This window comes from Cryptomeria japonica, chromosome 1, assembly GCF_030272615.1.
Source record: "Cryptomeria japonica chromosome 1, Sugi_1.0, whole genome shotgun sequence".
Taxonomy (NCBI): Eukaryota; Viridiplantae; Streptophyta; class Pinopsida; order Cupressales; family Cupressaceae; genus Cryptomeria; species Cryptomeria japonica.
Window position 1 is genome coordinate 89,345,968 of NC_081405.1, and position 22,964 is coordinate 89,368,931.

The following is a 22,964-nucleotide window of genomic DNA, read 5'->3' on the forward strand; positions in this document are numbered from 1 at the left end:
GCTCACACATTTGTGAGCAAATCTTGGGAAGTCCAAGAGGTTGACAGGTGGAAACACTTGTGGAAGGGTGTAAGGGATAGTGGAAGAAAGCTTATAACATATAGGCTAAAAGGGGAAAGTGTAGGGTGGCTGTATGGGGAAGAGCATCCTCACACATGTGTGAGAACCTTCTAGTCAAAGGTGATGTGGAGATGTGAAGTGACTTGTACATGCAAATCCTTCACGAGGGAGGTCACATGTGGGTTTTGGGTAGATGTGCAGTATTTTAAATTTAAATAAATACTAACAAGGATTACAATTTGGGTTAATTAGTTTAATGGGGGGGATAAGAAGATAGGTTTTCAGGAATCACTAAATTAGCCTAATTAATTATGAATTAATTTAGCTAATTAGGATTAGAAATAAAGTTGGGATATTTCCTAAGGCATAATCTGATTTATTGAAGTAAATCAATCTTTGGGAGAAATGAAAAGGGGTTATTAATTGAATATAATTTAATTAATTTAAAGGTACTAATGATAAGATAGTATAAGTAATTATATTAATCATGTGATAAGGGGATAATATTAATTTAATCAATTTTATTTGTCTATAGCTATGTCTAGTGTCTGGTTCTAGTTTTTGGGTTTTTTTTGTGTTTGTGGTTTCTCCTAGGTCCATTTTTTGGCTGCAAGTTTTTGTTAGTGGATTCTCACTCCTTGTGAGCCCTTGGTTTTGTTGCCTTTTATTGTAGATATGTTAGGTTCAGGCCTCTCTCAGTTTAATATTTTCAAAACATTTGAATATTTTGGGGAATGGGACATGAATGTGAGATCACCTTTTAAATCAAATGGTCATTATTGACATAAGTTTAGGTAAATCAAAAGAACATAAAATCACATTCTTTCTTGGTAGAGAGCAATATTTGAATAGTTTTGGAAATGAGAAAGGAATATTGGAATAAATTTTACTAAAATAATTATTAATCAAATCAAATGTACTTAAAAACACATCCTCTCTTAGGAAAGAGTAATGTTTGGATATTCTAGGGAATGGAAAAGGAATACTGGACAATTTTTACTAAAATAAGTATTAACTAGATTAAATAGTCATTAATGTCATAAGTTAAATTGAATAAAATGTATATAGAATCACATTCTCTCGTAGTAGAGAATATTATTCGAATGTTTTGGAGAATGTTGGCATACATTTTACTAAAATAATTAACATAAAGTCATCTTCTCTCTTGATAAAGAATAATATTTGAATATTTTAGGGAATACGAAAGGAATGTTGACACAACCTTTACTAAAATAATTATTAATTAAATGAAATGTACTTTAGATCACATTCTCTTTATGAAATAACATTTTAGTGTTTTAGAGATTAGAAAGAGGTACACCTTTTACTAAATAAAATAGTCGTTAATTTCACAAGTTTCATTAAATCAAACATGTATAAAATCACATTATCTCTTAGTAATGAATAGTATTTGAATGATTTGAAAAAATATGAACCAAATATTGAAAAAAAAACTTTATACGAAAATATTATCAATTAAATCAAACATGTATAAAATTACATTCTCTTCCTTTATAAATTAACATTTGAGTATTTTAAAATATACAAAAAAGAAATATAAGCACATCTTTTACTAAAATGATTACTAATTAAATCAAATGATGATTAGTTCAATTCAATCAAACCTACAAAAATCACCCTTTTTCCTCCCTACAGAGCATCCTAATGTTTTGAAGAATGGAAAAGGATATGATCATGATTTTTTAATTTAGTACATTAAAGTTTTCATATGTCTAATGTGTAGATTTATTCCACGGAGCTTGAAATGGAGCCCAAAATGTTTCGAGTATCCTTTCTATGCATCATGTTACTTGCATTTCCACTTGCTTTTTATGTCCTTGCTTTGTATGCTCTTGCAATACCTATTGCATATGAATCACAAACCCTCAGCTTGCAGGATGTTTCATCTAGTATCCTTAACAAGATGGATGAATTGGTGCAAAGTGTAACGCTTGAGATAGCAGCAAAGGTTACCCAACTGAAGAAAATGGTCAATGAAACAGAAAAGAATGCAATGAAACTTATTGCAAATCCAAGGGACAGTGAAGATATTCAGATGAAGCTAGAGGGTGAAACTGAAGAAGAGGGTGCCCTAAAACTTGCGGAAGCTAAAAGGGGTAATGATAATGAAGTTGAAATTCAGATCAAGATGGAGGGCTAAAACTGACACAATTCTAAAATGTAATCTTTCAAGTAAAGACTGTGAGTTAAGTCATGTCAAGTGAAGGAAGAGTCTTAGAGTGCAAGTTAGAGCTTAGAGCACTGGTCATGTCATGTCAAGCTACATATTGACTGCAACTCAAGAATAGAAAATTGAGGTGCAAGTTATGCATATATTATTGTAACAACATAAGGAATGGTGAAAGAGGAAAGTAGCAATAGTACTTCTATGTTGGAGCATTTTTTAATCAATATGATTGTAGTTTTGTGCATATTTTTTATTTTATGAGTGGGGTTTATATTCTATAAGTTGAAGTATTTCAATTTTTGTTGTTCTACATTTTTGGTCTAAATACTTGTTTTATCAAATTGATATCCAATCAAAGTTATTAAAGGAGACAAGTTTTCAATCGAAGGAGTTCATTTGCAATGGGTAATGTAAGTAGAAATGCAATTCAATCATTACATTACTTCCACATTTCAAGGGCAAGAAATATGAGTATTGGGATATGTATGTGAAGATTTTATTTGGATTACAATAGCTTTAGAAGTAACTAAAAAATGGTATTCAAAACTTTAATATCAAGTAGCATATAATGCTTTTACATGAGTTTAGATGGATTTGTTGAATGAAAATTGAAAGAATAATAAAAAAATAATATAAATAACATAAGCAATTGATAAGTCTATCTTTTAAAAGATTACAATAGCAACTATATCAAAGTAAACATGAGAGACTTTACAATTTTTAAAATTTTTTTTTAGCAAAATGAATTTAAAAATTTAAACCTTAATCCTATTTTCAAAATACCTCATATATAATATTGTAACTAGACACATTACTATTAATTTATAAAGTTAATTAAAAAGTCAACGTCCCCATAGAAATTGTAAACTTGAAAAGTCCACATAAAATTCTTGAGACATTGCATCCTATAAAAGAATAGGTGACATGGCAATGTAGTAGTCATTGATGTTCCAAGATAGGATGGGATGAGAGCTGATGTAAAATGCAGACATGGCTAAATTTGCCCCTATGGGTTAGTTAAGAGGTTCCCAAATATTCTTAACATTTTCTCACGTTTATTAGTTTAGATTTTTTTCTCCACTTTGACATCTTCATCTTTAGCCTTACTTGAAACTATTAAATCTAACTGTTCATAATGACTTTGTCCAAAGTTCCTCAAATTTTGATCATCCAATCAAGTTGGACCCACTTTATTGTTGAATGATTTTTATAGTTCACATATAATTAAGCAATGTGTATATGACAGTAGTATGAGATTGTCTGTATTAGTTATGAGAGACATCTAACTATACTATAAATGAAATATACGATCTACATACACTCAAGGTCAAAACTCCATTCTCTAGCTTTCCCACAATGTCATCGACATTTACATTTTAGGTAGACAAAATTGCCTTCTCCACAACTCAACTCAGTGCCATTAATCCATCTTTAACTCTTGTTCTTTGTACTTCTTCTTTCTTATTTGTGGGCACTCTTACTGTGTATATTCCTCATGTGGATAATAACTTGCAACAAATGGTGCCATTAGCAAAAAAAATAAAAATGAAATGAATAACTTTTTATAATTAACAGTCCTTTAACAAAAAGTTTTTAGGTAGAGGAGTTCTTCACATCCTTCTGTACATATGGATCATGCATGTTCCAGTCATACAGTCGAGCGTATTATTGATATAATACATAGCTTGTTCCAATTATATAGTCTTGTATCAAAATATTTGTGGAGGTAAACATATCAATTTTGTCTTGGGATTGTCTTGGGTTTGTCTTGTGGTGTTGTTATTTCAACACCCAAGCACTGGATGTCCTCACACTCAGAATGTGAAATAAAATTTAGGAATATTTTGTTATGCACAAGCCTTTTATTATGAGTCCAATGTAGCCATCAAAAATTTCCTACAAAGAAATTGAATGAAAGTTTAGATTGTTCAAGAAACCATAACATAGAGTAAAAGCACTATAAGAAAACTTACTCAGGTAAGCATTAGCATACTGTTGGCTGATCATTATAATCATAATCATCTCAAGAGGCAAGTATAATTTGAATCACAAAAACCAAATCCACGAGAAATTTTGTTACAAAAGTTAGAAATCTCTTAATGTTTCAAGTTTTGTTTATTTATTTATCATTTTCTAGAAGTTCAACATTACTCAAATGGAATCTATAAGAGAAGATTATGGGCCTGATGAAGTAGCATATTATATCAATATGATGCTAGCAGATTAGCAGATTGTACCTGCAAAAAGTTAGATCGATCAAAATTAGAGTCAAGGCTTTTCATAATAGAGAAATATCAAGACGTATCATGGTATTCATGGTTGGTGTTATATAATTGAATTTTTGACTTCTCATTGATTAGGATCACTTGCAGCTTGTTCACTATACCATCATCTGAAATGAATAACAACAATCCTCATCAATAAGAAGTTCAAATTTCAGTTATGTAACATCCAATCATTAATTCCATGGTGTATTCTCATGATTGGATTGCTGCTGTAAAACAGCACTGTAAAACAACATAGCCTCTTCCTTTTCTTGATTTGATCCATCTCTTTCCACATACTTCAAATGCTAGATATAAATATATTAAAAAATTTATATGAAATATAGGTAACATTCTTCAAAATATATAATATAAATAATAAATCGAAACTCAAAGCCTAGTGTAAAATAACATTCTGGAAACAATGCAAATTTGTCTACCACGTCAGCAATGTGAAATTGTGAATGACTTTAAAATGCACGTCCTTAGATAACCCAAAAACTCAATGCCTCTTGCAAGAAATTTAATAAACTATGTTGGTATGCTAATTTCCCCCACGGCATAATAGACTTCTGTAGTTTTTGCATATTATAAAAATAGGATTTTTTATGAAGCTAAAAATAAAATTCTAAAATTAGAATGAAGTTGTTAATTATAATTGTACATGTGTGTTCTTCTATTTTTAGCTACTCTTCTACTTATTCAAGACTTCTATATAAAGACAATTTGTATTATTTTCTTTGTCTCTAATCTTCTAGATCAATCGATCTTTGATCAAGAATTCAATTGAATAAAAAGTTTTATCTCCTCTCTGAAACAATTCTGTGTTCTTTTTTGTCTTCGATTTTCTTCAAACTGAATAATAACAAAGCTAAACTGGCCTTAGCGTGTCTACCACGAAGTGGAATTTGAGTCACACATATCCCCGACAAGATAACGCAGAATACAAACAGAAAATTTTCGCCACGTATTGGTAACCATCTTACCGTGGAAAAAAACCACATAGTGGATTAATGCTCGGGCTTAGTCGTTGATTCTAGTCAAGTCAATGTAGGCGGCTTTCTAATCTTTTGGCTATAATAATCGCCTTTCACTTTACCATTTCCCCGTGTCGTTTCCTTTGCAATGGCAAACTCTAATAATTTTCTGCAATTTCTTGTTCTCATAAGCGCGGTGCTCATTTTGTTCGCAATCCCTTCTGAATCACAGAAGAATGGATGTGGACAAGCCTGTAAAACCCTGAACGATTGCCCAGGTCAATTGATTTGCACAAGCGGCAAGTGCACGGACGATCCCGACGTGGGCACTCATATATGTTCCAGCGGAGGCGGAGGTGGTGGTGGCAGCGGCGGATGCAAGTCGAGTGGGCGGCTGCCAGGAAGAAACCCACCTTCTCGAGACGCTTGCAACACCGCCACTGGAGCGGAGTGCTGTACTGCCTCCAAGACCTACGCCAAGTACGATTGTTCTCCCGCCGTTTCCTCCACCACTCCTGCCATTCTTACGCTCAACGATTTCACACAGGGCGGAGACGGAGGCGGCGCTTCGAGCTGCGAAGGAAAGTTTTACAGCAACTCGGAGAAGGTGGTGGCGCTTTCCACCGGGTGGTTCAACGGCAGAAGCCGGTGCTCCAAGATGATTCGGATCTCCGCCAATGGGAAGAGCGTGGTGGCGCGAGTGGTGGACGAGTGCGACTCTAGGAACGGATGCGATGCGGAGCACGGTTATCAGCCGCCGTGCAGGAATAATATTGTGGATGCGTCTGTTGCGGTGTGGAATGCGTTGGGTGTGCCCAAAGACCGCCAAGGAGACGATTTATCCGTCACCTGGTCCATGGCTTAATTCCAGTTAAGCCCTAATCTATACACAGCGGCCGGTGTGGATTTATATTTCCTTGTAGGAAAGACGGCCGTTTGTTGAATAATGCACGATAATAAAGCAAACAGAACTACTGTTCGACTGTTGGCGTTTAACTGAATTTTTCTTATAGCTTTATGTTTTTTATTCTTGTAGGAGAGTTGTAAACGAATGAAATCCCGTTTACAGAAATCTACCAATAGAATTAGAGATATGTAGTTGCCCAAATTAATGACTTAAAAAGACATCACACAAAATGATTTATCCACATGTTTACCTCCATAAAAAAAGTGTCCCACATGCATTAAGGAAGATATCATTACGAAAGCTTTGGAATGTTTTACTTTGCTTTCACATTAAATACGTTTTGGTGCGAGAAGTAGGTTAATGTGATTTTGGGAGTCATGAAACACACTGACAACTTTCAAACATTCGGATGCATCTAAAACGGCAGTACGGATTGACTAACATGCGTGTTAGTCGCACGTTTTACACCATGGATTTTGCAATAAATGGCTGTGATTGACTAACACATTGCTATCACGTTGTACGAAAGGCCTGTTTTGGAGCCAGAATAGCCGCGGCCTAAACATTCTATTCAGTAAACAGCAACACCTAATGTAGTGGTCCTTGTTTGATTACACCTCACCATGGCTCATACAAAGCATTCCCCTTACACAATATTAACATACACTTACTGATTCCTTAGATTATACTTCGCTATATGTGTTTAAAGGTCATTTAATGAAAATCCTAATGTATTAGAAAAGCAGTCATCTATATCAATAATATTGCAGTTCTAAAACGTTGCGATCTTAACATTTTGAATTCTTTTACTAAAAGAAATCATTATAAAAACTTTAAAAAAATTATACTATTAAAGACAAAAGAAAATAAACATTATAAAATCTTGTAAATCAATAATTTGTAACTACTCTTCTCTATTAATTCTTATCATTAATACAATGCTAAAAAAATTTAGTATGTTTATAAAAACACACTAAACCTTGGTGCATAGTCTATGGATTTATTTTCTAAGTTAGGCTTGCCCAGCCCATCTTCAGCTTTTACGTTGCAACCTTGAGGATTGTTCAGTTATCAGTCACCTCTGCCCTAGTGACTAACCCTGCCTTTTAAACCCATTTCCTACCATCTCCCTGCTAGTGCTGACATGTCAAGTTTTTATTGTATTGCACTAATCCTTCGTATCACAGGTTCTTACTTTTCCAGCCTCTAAAAAGTGCGACAATGCAGAATACTGCTGCATGTCCTTATTGGTAGAACAGTATTGTATGCCAGCAGTATGCAATACCGATCGGTCTCATCAGGTGATCAGCTCTGATTCGTGTCCTTACTCAAAAGTTGAAACTACAATGATGCACATTTTTATTAGTGGTCATGACGTAGCATGGGATCGAGCTTCTTTTTCATTCTTAGCAACCATGTTGATTGGTGACTAGGATCTAAATAAAATTTTGTTATTGCATTACATTTCTTTTCACATTACAGGTTCTTAAAGCAGGAGCCACTGCAAATTGTGATAGTGTGCAATGTTGACATGTATACTTTTAGTGCCACATAATGACAACTCGACATCCTTTTTTGAAGGCCTAGCACGTGTGTGGGGCCATCCTGTTGACTTTTAAAATGCTTTTATCTGTGCCTATATTTTATATTTTATATTTTATTCGACTGTTCTCTTCTAGTATATCAAAACTTTGAAATAAAGGAATTTAAAATTGAGAAAAGGTCGTTCCTCCCACGTCAAAGAAAAATCATTAAAAAATGAAATGGGGCTATGACAAATTATGGTTTAATAAATAAACTATATCCATACCAAATAGGCAAATATCAAGTGGTGGAGGTGTCTAAATGTCATAATATGGCTAATTAGAAAGTTTTATTGTGAAAACGTCATATGGGCTATAAATTCATCTAGGTTGATGCCATCTATGAAGATATGAGAGATGCAAAAATGGTATAAAGTATGGGGAACCAATGGAGGAGAACCTTTCCCATGTGGATAATTGTCTAGTGATTATGGATTTTTCACAAATAAAATCATTAAAGATATCAAATGATAAAGAAATGAGGGAAGGACATTTATGATTGATGGAATAGAATTGTGATGGTGAATAAGTGCAAATTTAGGGATAAGAGGTGAAGGGAATAGGAGAGTGTAAAAATGAGCACAATAAAATATAAGGGTGTGCAAGGTGTTAATATAGACATTAAGGAAGTTTATAAGGATAAGGGAATGGGAAAGGAATATAGTAATGAATTAATGGACAATAGAGAGGTGTTAGCTAGTTATTTTTCATACAATTTTTTTAAGCCTCAATTTCCTATTTTTTATAACAAATTATTCAATTCAAACTTAATTTCTTAAATGAAAACTATTCTAACATCCCTTTGATAACGTGTGCATAATTATACCTTCATAGCATCGAGGAGAAGTACCATCATCACATGAGATAAAATTTGATCATCCCTACCAACAAACCTTAGAATACTTAATTCATATTTCCTTGGTTACTTCTTCCACCATAACTAAATGTATTCCCAAAGAGTAATTAGATTTTAATTTGACTTGTGTTGATGTACTCTAATTTTGCCTAAAATTAATGACCCTTCAATATTTAATCTTTAACTATCCCTCAATTTTCCACAAATTTCTTCATCACAAATATTAATGACTAAAATTTTCTCCACCTTACAAATTTTGACATTTTTCTTTATTTTATTTCATCAAACTATCTATATCAAATAAAATTAAAAAGTTAGACCTTTATGATATTTCTAAAACAATCTAATTTATGCATTCATCAAATAAGTCGTAATAAAATTAATCAATCATGAAAGAAGCAAGACAATCTAAATTTTGATCTATCTTCTACTAAGTAGATTCTCCTCTACTGAATCTTCTAGTAATGTTTCTAAATTTATTATACTGAAGACATACCTTATGAAGTATTCCAATTCACTTTACAAATCAATGGGTCTAATTGTCGGAAAGACCTTGCAAGACGATTAAAACGCTAGTGATCGTTTTTTTTCCCGTAAAGTTTTCACCGATATTATGTTTCCCGTCGTCACTTTTTGCACGCACAAGCTCTTTTTCCTTCCGCTATTATACCATTTTTAACTGTTCTTTTCCGTTTTCCGGGTTCTCGCCATTAATATTCTCGTTCTCCTGCTCGTCGTTGTACTATCTCTGTAGCACCGAATAAAACATTGCCATTACTTCGGAATCCACACCAATAATATTGGCAGCTATATTTCATTAATGAATCCGTACCATTCGATAGCTCAACTTTGATTGGATAGGATATAAAGGTATTAAGGCTAGAAGTATGAGCATCCACCTAGACCTAGACCTAGACCTTTCATTATAAGTAATCATTTATTTATAACAAATGAGCGATAACAGAACTGGTCTTTTTCACATGCAAAAACAAACATGTATTCAAGCTGTTCTCACCACTTAGCTGCCATTGAAGGATGGAAAAACTATTGCATTAATGAAAAGAGGGAAAAGATCAACTGAGTTTCTCCTCCTTGAAAGGAATACTTTTCTACAAACAAACAAGTTGGTTAAGCCAGGCAAGGATAAATAATGCAATGTGTAATATAATGAATACTTTGGTGATGGTTGGTTGTTATTACATTTCTGTCTAAAAACATCTTACATTCTATTGTGTGAAAAATCTATTACAATTATTAATTATTATCCTTCTATCTTTGATAGATTATTTGAGCAACAAATATTGGAAAATAACACTACTGCAATTTCACAAACTCATATAAATGCGCAACACAATGAACACAATATTTTCGGACAATTGTCCCTGAAAAAACCCCAAAGGGAAAACCAATACTGTGGATGAGAACTATATTAAAACTTCAGCAAATTAAGAGATACAAATACTGCTTGCCTGTTACTGACAGAGCTTCGATGACCTCCCAATTTCTCCTGCTGAGATTCCACCCCGCTACTATCCCAGCGCTATCACTGCGCCCTTGCTAACACTGCAAGTTCTTCACACCGTTCATTCATCCATTCATTGTTTTTCAAATGCCCCCTAACCCCCTTATATACTACTCTCATTGGAAAACCAACGACCGAGATTAATTCTCAATCAATGGCTGAGATTAAAAACAACTAAACAACCCTAACCAATCTGGTTGCTAGAAGTTTCTAAAAGAGTCAAATAATTAATAAGAATTGTTTGAACTCTAACTACATTTGTTAGCAAACAATTATTTACTAATTATTTAGCAAATGGACAAACAACTATCCAAGCTAACAAACTAACACATTGCATACACAAAAAAATAAGACACTAGGAGACATGACAAAGCTAAAATAAAGATTAGATCGAAATGAGCATGAAAATGGATAATAATTATTACAATAGTTCACACCATATTTCAAGATTTGGTATTGGATATTTAGTTTCAATTAGATGGGGACGCCTTTATGAAAGTGTTTTTTAAGATTGTAGTAGGAGGATCGTTCTTTGTGTATTTATATTCAATAGTAATACTAGATAATAAATATGGATTTTAGTTTAAAAAAACTAAAAAAAGTAATAGGTAGAATTTGACCAGATCTTGTATTCATAAAATTAATAGGTAGACTTTGATTAGATCTTGTATTCTTGAATCATAAGGTATAGGAGAAATATTTATCTGACTAGCATGTGTTTTTAAAATGTTGGAAAATAGGGTTTTTTATTAATTATATTTTAATAAAGTTGTCTACATCTTTTTCACTTGTTATTGTAGTTTGACTAGTTTGCAATTTTTTTTATTTACATAATTGGAAATAATAGTGGCATTGACAATTATTATAATTTTTAAGCTTTATGATATGTTTAATTTGTGACATTCAAATTTGTATAAATTTACGATATAAACTAAAGAAGAAGATTAATTTCAATTTATAAAATTAAAGATGATAGCAAATGAATAGAGGATTTGGATCGAAGTATTTTTTATATATGTTATGATTAAGTCCATATTGTGACCAAGGCATAATATAAAAAATGTGATATATATGTATATTAGAAATGTATGAAATCTCTATCTCTTTATATCTCCCTCTATCTATATCATTCCCTTCTCTTACTCACTCCATCTCTACTATATTTCTCTCCCTATCTCCCTGTCACTCCTCTCTCTATCTCTCCCTATCCATATATTTCTCTACCTCTGTTACACTCTCTCCCTCCCTCCCTACACATCTCTCTCTCTCTCTCTCTCTCTCTCTCTCTCTCTCTCTCTCTCTCTCTCCCCTATTTTTTTCTCCCCCGCTCCATCTTCCTCTCCCCTCCTCCTTCTTATACCTCTATATCTAAATCTCTTTGCCTCTCTATCTCTATCTCTATATTTTCTTCTATCTCTCCCTTTTATCTCTATCATATTATCTCTACATCTTTCTCTATCCCTATATCAATCTCTCTAGATCCACCTCTATGAATATATAAGTTCCTATATCTATCTATATCTTTTTATAGATACCCTCTCTCATTATATCCCTCTCTTTCTCTCTTTATATATTTATCTATTATATCTCTATCTATCCCTATCTTCTCTATTCTTGTTTTTTTATCCCTCTCCGCCTCCATCCCCTCACCATCTCTCTTCTCACTCAAACCCCTTTCTAAATAAACCAAAAATTTCCTTAATTGACCTTCCACACTTTTTTGGCATACCCATTGCACACCAAAGTTCGATTGCTAATTTATTTCCTTAATTAAAAAAAATTATATTTAAATGAATCATGAATATTTAAAAAATAAAAATAAATAATTAAAAAAAAATAAAAAAAATCAATTAAAAATGATAAATTATAAAATATTTTATCTTACACATTTTATATTTCTCAAACTCGCCTACAAAGAGAACAACAGTGATTTCAAAACACGTCCTACAATATCCAAGATTTTGTTTGAAATTTTATCATTAAGTAAAATAAATTTTAAAAACTTTTTCGATTGCAAGGGGCCTCTAATATAAGTCTGCTCATCGAGCCTTCAAGTTCTCTCTGAAAAGGTTTGTTTTTTGGTCAGAATATTTAAATTGACGACCATTTAATAGTTGTCGACGTTTTATAAAATGTGGGTCCTCAACTATAACTTTCCAGTCAGTCATTTATAACTCATGCTCTAAAACCGTATTTTAAAAGACGCCTCTTCTCAAATATTTCTGAGATATTAGCTTGCGTTAAATTTTTTGGGAGTACCTTTCACCGTATTCCAGTTAAATTATATTTATATTTAATTTAAAACTAAAAAGACTATCTATATTTATTAGAATCCAAACGTTTGCGTACAAAATAGTTATTGTGGTTGTTGTAGTAGGACTTTTGATGAGAATGCATATGTACTTTTAGAGCGTGCCACAGGATAAACCAAAAGACTAAAGAAAGCAATATAACTGGAAATATGTGAGTACATTGATTCTTGAATTTCAGTGCACCAGAATTTCTTGAAAACTTTGGTGAGGGTGGATATCTCAAATCAATGATATCATCGTCATAAATATGATATAGTCTATTGATCAAGGTCTTTAAAATATGATATAGTCTATTGATCAAGGTCTTTAAAATACGGATGCGTTTATTTTGGTTTCAAAACGGCAGTACAGATTGACTAACATGCGTGTTAGTCATGCATTTTATATCGTCGATTTTGTAATAAGCGGTTGCAATTGACTAACACGTTGCTATCACGTTGTATGAAAGGTCTGTTTTGGAGCCAAAATAGCTTCAGCCTTAAAATACGATATTTTAGGGGTTAGGTGGTGATCATGAGAAGAATGCAGGTAGAAATTTGTGTGGGTTATCTTTGATAAACTTGACGGCCAAGAGAATTATTTGATCTCGTTATTAGCACAATACAAAAGAAAGAGAGTGGGGTGTTGATTTTATGTTCTTCACTAAAAGGTATGCACTTAGTAATGCTATTGAAATGGAGAGGCAAACATATGTTGATGACATCAACATAGTGTTTTCACTATTTAGGTTTAAGAGGAAAGGAGTTAAAAGGATTATTTCTTCAAAATGTTTTATGTAGGTTAGCTACAATAGGAGAAGGTAATATTTTGTAGAAATCTTATTAATCTATTAATAGGTCATTCTTTTGAAGTAGAAACATGGATCTCAAGCACAAGGTAATCTTGTAACTCAACATTATCAAGGAAAGGAACTCTTGTAAATGAAAAAATGACATCAAAGCTAAGTGGTAGGATTATATGCTCTTTTAACTTGTTATCCTTGAGAAATTTTGTGTATTACATACTTTCAATGCTCGGTCAATTGAATGCATTGCAAGCTCACCGATGGATCTGTACTTTGCGCATTCAAACACAAATAATACTAAATATAACATAGCGCGTTGCTCGACTTTATCTTATTCCGATCAAGCCAATGTGAACCAGAGTAGACGACCCAATAGCTAATGTTTTGTCTATAAAAGTTGCCTTCACTTGCCCATTTTCCCCATCTTGCTTCCTTTGCAATGGCAAACTTTAATAAGTTTCTGCAAATTCTTGTTCTGGTAATCACAGTGCTCATTTTGTTTGCAATCCCTTCCATATCGCAGAAGAATGGATGTGGACAACCCTGTAAAAACCTGAACGATTGTCCCGGTGTGGATATATATGTTTCCTTATAGGAAAGACGACATGTTGTTAAACAATATAATGCATGATAAAAAAGAAACGACACTTCTATTGGCGTTATCTGATTTTCAATTTAGAATTTTAGTTATCTTTTGTATTCTTGTACAACATACTTATATTTTTAAAATTCTATGTAAAAGAGGTAAAAAATTAAACAAGTGGAGAATCATTTAATAAATATAGATTTATTGAGTAATTTCAAAATGAATAATATTTATTACTTAAATATAAAAGTAAAATTTAAATATATTAGTATTAGAGATGGGTTGTGGTTCAATTAGAGTTATCTTTAAGGTTAGGTAAGGATTAAAAACTTCAATAATTTCAATTTATGTAAAAAAAAAAAAAATCTTACGAAATTAATATAAAAATCAAATTTCTCATTAGAAAAAAATATGCACTCTAAGTTTCAAGGACAAAAAAACAATCACAAAGTGTATATGTAGAAGATTTGACATGAAAGGCAATTTCAAACTATAAATCAAATACAGATTGTTAAAGGTTTCTTTTAGTGGTTTTGTCAAGGTTCTAATTTATTTCAAATTCCTGAATATGCATCTACAAATAGATATCATGATTTTGATCAGAGAAAGTTAGAGGATTGTATGAATGGCCATAAAATTGTAAAATATATTGAAGACAAATTTGCTTTAGATTTAGAACAATGGTCCATAATGAAACAAATAAATATAGGAAATTGAAAGCACAAACCTCTTTAATATTATCTACAATACCCTTAAAATTGGGAACACTTGTCCCTTGGTAAATACCATGAGCTCTAGAAAAATGATCTTCAACTTCTTCAAAACTATAAGGATGCACTCTTTGTAAATTAAAAGCTACTGCACATTAATATCTGGATATCAATTATTATGTTTAATTATTTTAATTTATTTTTTAAAAACCTATCAATCCTAGCCATCATCGATTAATGTAGGTTGAATTATGCTTAATTAGCTAAGTTAACCATAACAATATGTTATTTTTCTTTACAACAAGATAATTTCAATTCCATAAAAAATATCATTATCGAGGTGTCTAGTCCATTGAAATAAAATAAAAATAAGTATCTAAACTAAAATAGTGTCAAATTTGAATGCTATGTGTATATAGCTCGCATGTCTTGGATGTTAAAAAAAAATGCATTAAATTCTTGTACATAAAAGGGCATAGCCATAGGTTGTGCAAACTTGTGTTTTGTCAAGCCTAAGTGATGAGAGTAAGGGAAAGAGTCGATCAAATTTGAATTTTAAATTTTAAAATTTAGGGAGGACAAGTCCATGAGCATAAGGTCATCTGTCACTAATAGACAAATCACCTTTTTCCAAGTACACATATCTACTACATTTACTTTCATAAAATAGATATTTGTATCTATTAGATTTATCAATCTTAACTATTCATAATAATTCTAAGTTGAACTATGTTTAATTAGTTACTTTTAATCAACTTAATGTAACAAACCATAAGAATATGTTATATTCCATTATAAAATGATACATTCAATTTCATAAACATGAATATTGAGGCATCTAGTTCACTAAAATTATAATAAAATATTGTATATTTTGAATGATATATGAATATAGCTTTCAAATTATGAATATCCATAATGAATGTATTAAATACAAGAAAATAGTCACACATTATGCAAAATTGTATTTACTAAATCTAAGTGGTAACGATAAGAGAAAGAGTTGATCAAATTTAAATTTTAAATTTAGTGAGGACAATTCCATCACATAAATCAATTATGAATTTGTAATAGAACATGAAAGAGGCTAAATCATAGTGGCAAAGTTGTACTATTAGTTTTTACATTTCTTAATAGTTAATTGAACTGAAGTATAGGAAATAAAAGATATTTGTCTTTTGATTGATGCAAATAAACTTCTTGGGATGATATGAAAGTTCTTACCAATTTGAAAATTGATTCATATTGATTTAAAATTTTATGCACTTGCATATTCCCAAGTATTTCATAGATTTTTTTTTACTTTGATGTTGTTATCATTAATTGTTGAAAATGATTCTCTTAATTTTTAAAGAAAGTTTAAAATATGTGGAAATGTATTGATAAAATAAAGTTAAGTTATAACAACTAAAACCAATATGTAAAGTGGATTCATTAGGCCTTCTATTGTTACCTTCTCTTCTATCAAATGGTAACTTTGTATGCGTGACAACTCACAAAGGAATTGTAAACCTTATCATGGTATAAAATTTTCCTATGCCACTCCATTGCTATGTGTAGGGTAAGTAGAGGATCCATCTGATTACCCATGTCATGTTTTCTGGTTGTATACTAACTTCACTCATTTACAAATATGTGCTCTCTAATTATACACAGTAAATTTTCACCATACAACAATATTATACCCAACTAAATCCAAAGGAAGAGAGTCACGAGTAAGGAGAATGGACCCAAAATGTATTCTAAAATGATTGTGATAATAGCAATTGTTCTTTTGTACTCGTAGAGTCCTTTGAATGGAATGATTGACATGCTTTGTTTTGTTCTAGTGTTTTATGCAGATCTAATTGAGCCTCATGTTCATCAACGATATTCTTGTCTCAATATTTTCCTCTCTAAAGATAATCAATTGTAATTGAAGGAAAGCTATTTTTAGAACTGTGTCATTTTTTGCTATATATGTTGGCAAATTCTTAAAATACATGAACGAGTAGCATATAATGAGTCAATAAGTGAAGGCCTAGGGTATTGGGGTAAATTTGGGTGTAATAGTTCTAACAAAACTACTATTGAAAACCCTTCATTATTCTTCTTCAATAAATCAGTTCTTAAATACTTAAAAAAATCGTTATTTGAAAATGAAATGATATTTGATTTGAGGTTATTTTTCTTCAATAAATTTTGGAATGAAAACATTACAAAATCATTTAAATTGAGATAGTATTTTGCTGTTGAAGTCTTTTTCTTTATTAACTATAATAAACTAGAATAAATTAGAATTTTTCAAAGAGATAATTTACTTATTTACACTTCTAAACTTAAAAAATGTTTTTTTAAATTAAAATAAATTAAATTATTATTTAATATGTTGAAAAGAATAAAATATTTTTATTAAATAAAATTACATATTACTTAAATAAAAGAAACACGTAATTAAAACGAATAATCTGGAAGGAATCGAACAAGCCAATCTATATCTAAAATAGGTCTAATAAATAAAACTGAAGTTCATAGTGAAGGAGGCACATAAAGAACCCTCGGCCGTGAATGCCATGTATACAGAGCTGGTTTTGTTTGACTGTAAATAATGTCTCAGCTCTGTTTGTCATCTCGTCTTGTTTTGTCTGATTCCCCGCCATACCTGTAACTCCGTGTAATTTTGTTCTTTTTTAGTCCAGTTAAAAAATATACATTCATATGATTCTAGTTGTTCTATAACATAAAAATAAAATAAAATCTTCAAATATGATGCGTTAATGTTGTCCGTATAAAGCCAAGAAGATGATACTGACAATAGCGAGAATAAAACGCCAACTTATAAAAGCCGAAAATATAAGGCCAGGACTGGGAGAAATAATTATTACATTTTATATAATTTGAATGAAGACTACGGTAAGAATCGCTAGAGGAGATGCAGACAGATAATTACTTAAAGGGATCATTGAAAACGCGTAGCGGATAACGCACAAAGACTAGGCATACAAATAATCGGCATCTACCAGTTTTTAAACTATATTACACGGCCTTGTAGCGTGGCTAATACTAATTTTATTTGAGTCAAGTCAATGTGAGGATCCAATGTACACGGCACTGCAATGTTTCCCGGGCTATAAAAACGGTCTTCGCATGCCCATTTCCCTCATCTTGTAAGCTTCAATAATATTCTGCAATGACAAGCTTTAATAATATTCTGCGAATTCTTCTTCTTGCAAGCGCGGTGCTCATTTTGTTTGCAATCCCTTCCATATCGCAGAAGAATGGATGTGGACAAGCCTGTAAAACACTGGACGACTGTCCCGGTCAGTTGATTTGTTCGGGTGGCAAGTGCACAGACGATCCGGACGTGGGAACTCGTATTTGTTCCACCACCGGCGGAGGCGGTGGCGGCGGCGGCAGTTGCAAGTCGAGTGGTCAGCTGCGGGGAAGAGACCCGCCCACTCGGGACGCTTGCAACACCGACACTGGAGCGGAGTGTTGCAGTTCCTCCAAGAGCTACCCAAAGTTTGACTGTTCTCCCACAGTCTCCTCTGCCACTCTTGCCATTCTTACGCTCAACGATTTCACCGATGGCGGAGACGGAGGCGGGCGTTCGAGCTGCGAAGACAAGTATTACAGTAACTCGGAGAAGGTGGTGGCGCTTTCCACCGGGTGGTTCGACAGTAGAAGCCGGTGCTCCAAGATGATTAGGATATCCGCCAACGGGAGGAGCGTGGTGGCGCGAGTGGTGGACGAGTGCGACTCCAGGAATGGATGCGATGATGAGCACGGTTACCAGCCGCCGTGCAGGAATAATATTGTGGATGCGTCTGTTGCAGTGTGGAATGCGTTGGGCGTGCCCAAAGACCGACAAGGTGATGATTTCTCCGTCACCTGGGCCATGGCTTAGTTCCACCTAAAGCCCTTTTATATCTACTTGCAGAGAAAGCGGTTGTCTTTTCAATAATGCACGGTAATAAAACTACATATTACGTCCAGTTCTACGGTGGCACTTCTTTAAATGGCATTTGCTAGTCTTTTTCTTCCATCTTTAATGTCCTTGTAGTGAAATTGTAAGTTTATAATAACTAATCCAATTGAAAAATGCAATTGATTAATCACAAATAATTAGGCCAAAGAAAATAATTGAAGAAAGAGGGCATCTAAAACTAACTCAATAGTATGTAGAGAAGTGCATTCAATGAAGAAAAAGTGTAGTATGCAGAGAAGTAGCATTCAATAAGAAACATAAAAAAATAACATTATTTGGAAGGGCTTTGCAAAATTCCTTTTTCTTTTGTCTTATGTAAGTGTGTTTATGTGTATGTATATGTCAAGAAAATTTATTTTAGAGATCTTTTTTCACCGAACGGAATTTGTAGATGTAATCTTTTTTTGATATGGAATCTAATATCTATTATAAGATAAATAAATGTCATAAAGAGTATATCCACATGCAAGTATATCAATTTTATCTAGAAAACAATATGATCACTTAACTATAATAGAAGATACAGTTTCCAAATCTTTTAGATCTCCACCTATAAACTATAAATTAATATCCCTCTAAAAATAAATGCTAGATTCCCTTAACAAATGAGAAAGATTAAAGTTTATTATTTTAGACTAGTCCAAGAGAATAAATGATGAGAATTAAAAATTAAAAATACTAACCAAGAAAAGAACTATTACTAAAATTTTCAATCCATAAAAGATAACGAGTAAATAACATTTTTTTGTGAGCATTCCAAATTATAAATCCTTATCAGATAAAAATCATTATGTGAAAACTTTAGCAACAATACTACTTAATAAATATTTATAGTTTAAAATTTTCTCCCAAAGCTAATATTCCTTCTTGCACTATATCTAATAAATTTTATCAACTAAAGTTTGACTATTTAAAAAAGACTAATATCTCCATTTTATATTAATCTATAAACTTGTTCTTCACAACTAATGAGGTTCCATCTCTTCTAGTATAAATATCTTTCTGAGTTAAAATATTAAAAAAAATAATTAGTAGTAGAAGGTACTATAAAATTAAAGAGTGTAAATTTCTTTCCTAAAGAAATTCTTTAGTAAGAGAGTTAACACCTTTTTGAAAAAAAAATAGTAGTAAAAGGTATTATAAATGTATAAAAACAAGGTGTATGAATGAAATATTTTAAATAAGAAATATCTTCTATAAAATTAACCAAAAGAAAATTGAGTTCAAAATGATATTTCCAAATTGTAAACCCATCAAGAATCATTTTTCACTAAAAATAATGAAGAACAAAAATTTACAAGGAAATTTGAAGAGAATTCTTATATTTTAGCAACTCCCATTAAGATAGTTTAATGCCTCACACCCACAACCCATTTTGACTTTCAAAATGGAGGCCGCCTTTTTATGGCTCTTACTTTCCTTTCTACATATTTCCATTTGTTTAGCTTGTTTTCCTTATTTTCCTTCTCTTTTGATTGTTTTGGTTCTTGAGGTTCATCATCCTAGGGCATGATAGTAATATCAGCCTTAAATTCTTAAAACTTGCCCCTTTTTTCCTAGGAAACCTAATCTCAATGGTATGTCATAATTAGTCATCCCAATATGACTATATATGTTCCTCCAACACCCTAATCCTTGATGATTTTTTTTAGATGATATGTTACCTTGTTAGAATTTTGGAGCTTACCATGCTAACATGATGGAATTAAAACCTTTGACTTTAAAACCTTTAACATGAGATGTGACCTATCATCCACTCAGTGTTGTCACTTTATTCAATTATTTAACACAAATTAATACCAAATTTTGTGTGCAAATTCACAAGTAGTTTTTATTGTTATTTCCTCAATTTCTTTTTGTGTTGTTTAGATTTTATGTTTTCTCTTTCCTTTTAAAGAATGTTTTGATTTCTACTAGAGCTATATGGGGTTCTTGAAATCAAACCAAGTATTATCTTTGGAATCTCTATAATAATTCTTTCATGGTAAATTTTATATCCATATACATATATATATTTGTATGTATACATAAAGATGTAGAGGTATGCAATTTATAATCATTCAACTCCACATGCTAATTTAGAGGCCATAAGAATGTATTTTAAGTCACATTATATGCATGGATGCACTAAAAATATCAAATTAATTATTAAATAAATATTCAGGTACAAAATGTTCTTGTAATAGTAGTCTATATCTACATACAAAATATTGGGCCTATAAATTTATGGTCTTAAGATATGTGGTGCTATGTGTTCACAAATTAATATTGGACTAAAGTAAATTTGTTAATATGTTATATGGTATTTCAATGTAAAAATGAGAAAGAGGCTAATACAATTAGGTCAAATAATAAATTATATTATTTTGTAAAAATTAGGTATGAGACTAATATACACTGAGTTTTATAAATTGTGATGTTGTTATGTATGTAAAGTGTTTGTTTAATACTTCTCAAGTTAAATGAGAGCTTGAAATCACATGTAATAAGCCTAAGTCATTGGTTGATCTATATTTGTACATGACTTATTGTATTTCTTTTACAACAATAAAGAATAAAACCTTAGCCACAATTTAACTTGTCCAACTCTATGATGTTGAATAAAATTGAGAATATTTTTAAAGTTAAGTATATCATATTTTATTATACCTACAATCACAAACAAAATTATTAGACATCAATCCACATTGATCATTGTTAGTGAGTATATTATAAATGAAAAGTGAAGAGGCTGACTATTGCACATTATTATAAAGAGATATATTTTGAATGAATAAACTATAATGTGGATATTTTATGTAAAGTAGACAATTGGATATGAAAGAAAAAACATAATTCTTTTTACATGTTGTTAGATGATAAAATATTAGTAGATTAACTCATAATTAGCTTTCATAATTATGAACTCGTATGAATATTGGGTAGAAATATTTAGGTTCAGTATACATTAGACATGCTCATAAGTATGATGGAGTTATATATCTTGTCTATAATAAAAAATTCACAACTTGATATGTCTAAAATCTAGAAGATGATATAAGAAAAAAATGTCATATGTTCTTATTAATGTAAGTGGGAAAGGGCCCCAACCCATTATAGATTTAGCAGCCACCATCAAACACAAAATTGGAACAACTAGTCACAGAGGCAACCAACTAAACAAAAAAGATAGAGCCAAACATATTACATCTTATTTTTAAATTGAACTTTGATATTGCTTATCAACCATCCTAATCTTAGATAACTTCTTTTTACATTGGACAACTATATAGGTAGATCCATTTATACAATCAAAACCATGATGAACCAAACACAAAGGTGGGTCAAAAACAATAGAGACGACAACATTACCAGCAAGAACATCCATATTACTAGTAGAAACAATGATATCAACATTACCAGTAGTAGTAACATTACGAGTAGAAGAAACAAAAAAGACATTGACAACATCAATTGCATAGAGTGTAGATCCAACACTACCAATTTAATTATTAGCAACAACTCGTACTGGGAAAATAAGAAAACCAAGAGGAGAAGAAACAAGAGTGGGTGGATTAGAATCCTTTGAAACAACATCAACCTCAGAAGCAACATCAAGAAAAATAGTGAGATGGTCACACACAACATTCTTCCTCCAAGTTGTGAAGACTTCTTGCACATATTTTATGTTGATATTAATAGTCCAATTACAAATCTATGATCAAATATGTATTTTTATGCTCAAATTAGCATTTCTAAAGGGGACATGAATTGCTTGAACTCTGTTGTGTTTGGTATTATCTTGAATATGTTGAGCCAATATGAGCTATGAGTGGTAAAAAAATGACCTATAGTCTTATTAAATATGTGCTGATGTACTATAAAACTTGTTGGCTAAGCTAATGTGTAAGTTGTGTGCATTGTTAATCAATGGTAATTAAGAGGTTGCTTGATAACTAGATGCATATTTAGCTAGAGGGTATTTAGGGTTATATGATACATTGAAAGTAATAGAAATTACCTTACACTCAATTATCATATGGCATGGTATGATCATAGATAAAGCTTTATCTATTACTTGCATAGATAGATCTTTACCTTATTAATCATAAATTGATTATTATATATTATAATTAAATGGAATATTGGACAATCTATTTTATAAAGTGAAGTTGGGTGATTTAATTTATAGTCATCAAGCATATAGTGCTATCTCATCTTAATTTAGAATATTTAGTAATATTAATTTACTCAAGGAAATGTAACTAA

The 22,964-nt window shown here is 31.6% G+C and overlaps 1 protein-coding gene across 1 annotated transcript; it reads left to right on the forward strand.

The window, feature by feature from the left end:
• Positions 1–5,632: 5,632 nt before the first annotated feature.
• LOC131041866 (kiwellin-like) lies at positions 5,633–18,635 on the forward strand. The gene is made up of 3 exons (XM_059209549.1): positions 5,633–6,341; positions 15,323–15,331; positions 18,146–18,635. Exons 1-3 carry the CDS (start codon positions 5,638–5,640, stop codon positions 18,633–18,635), a joined length of 1,203 nt encoding a protein of 400 aa, XP_059065532.1. The 5' UTR covers positions 5,633–5,637.
• The last annotated feature ends 4,329 nt before the right edge of the window (positions 18,636–22,964 follow it).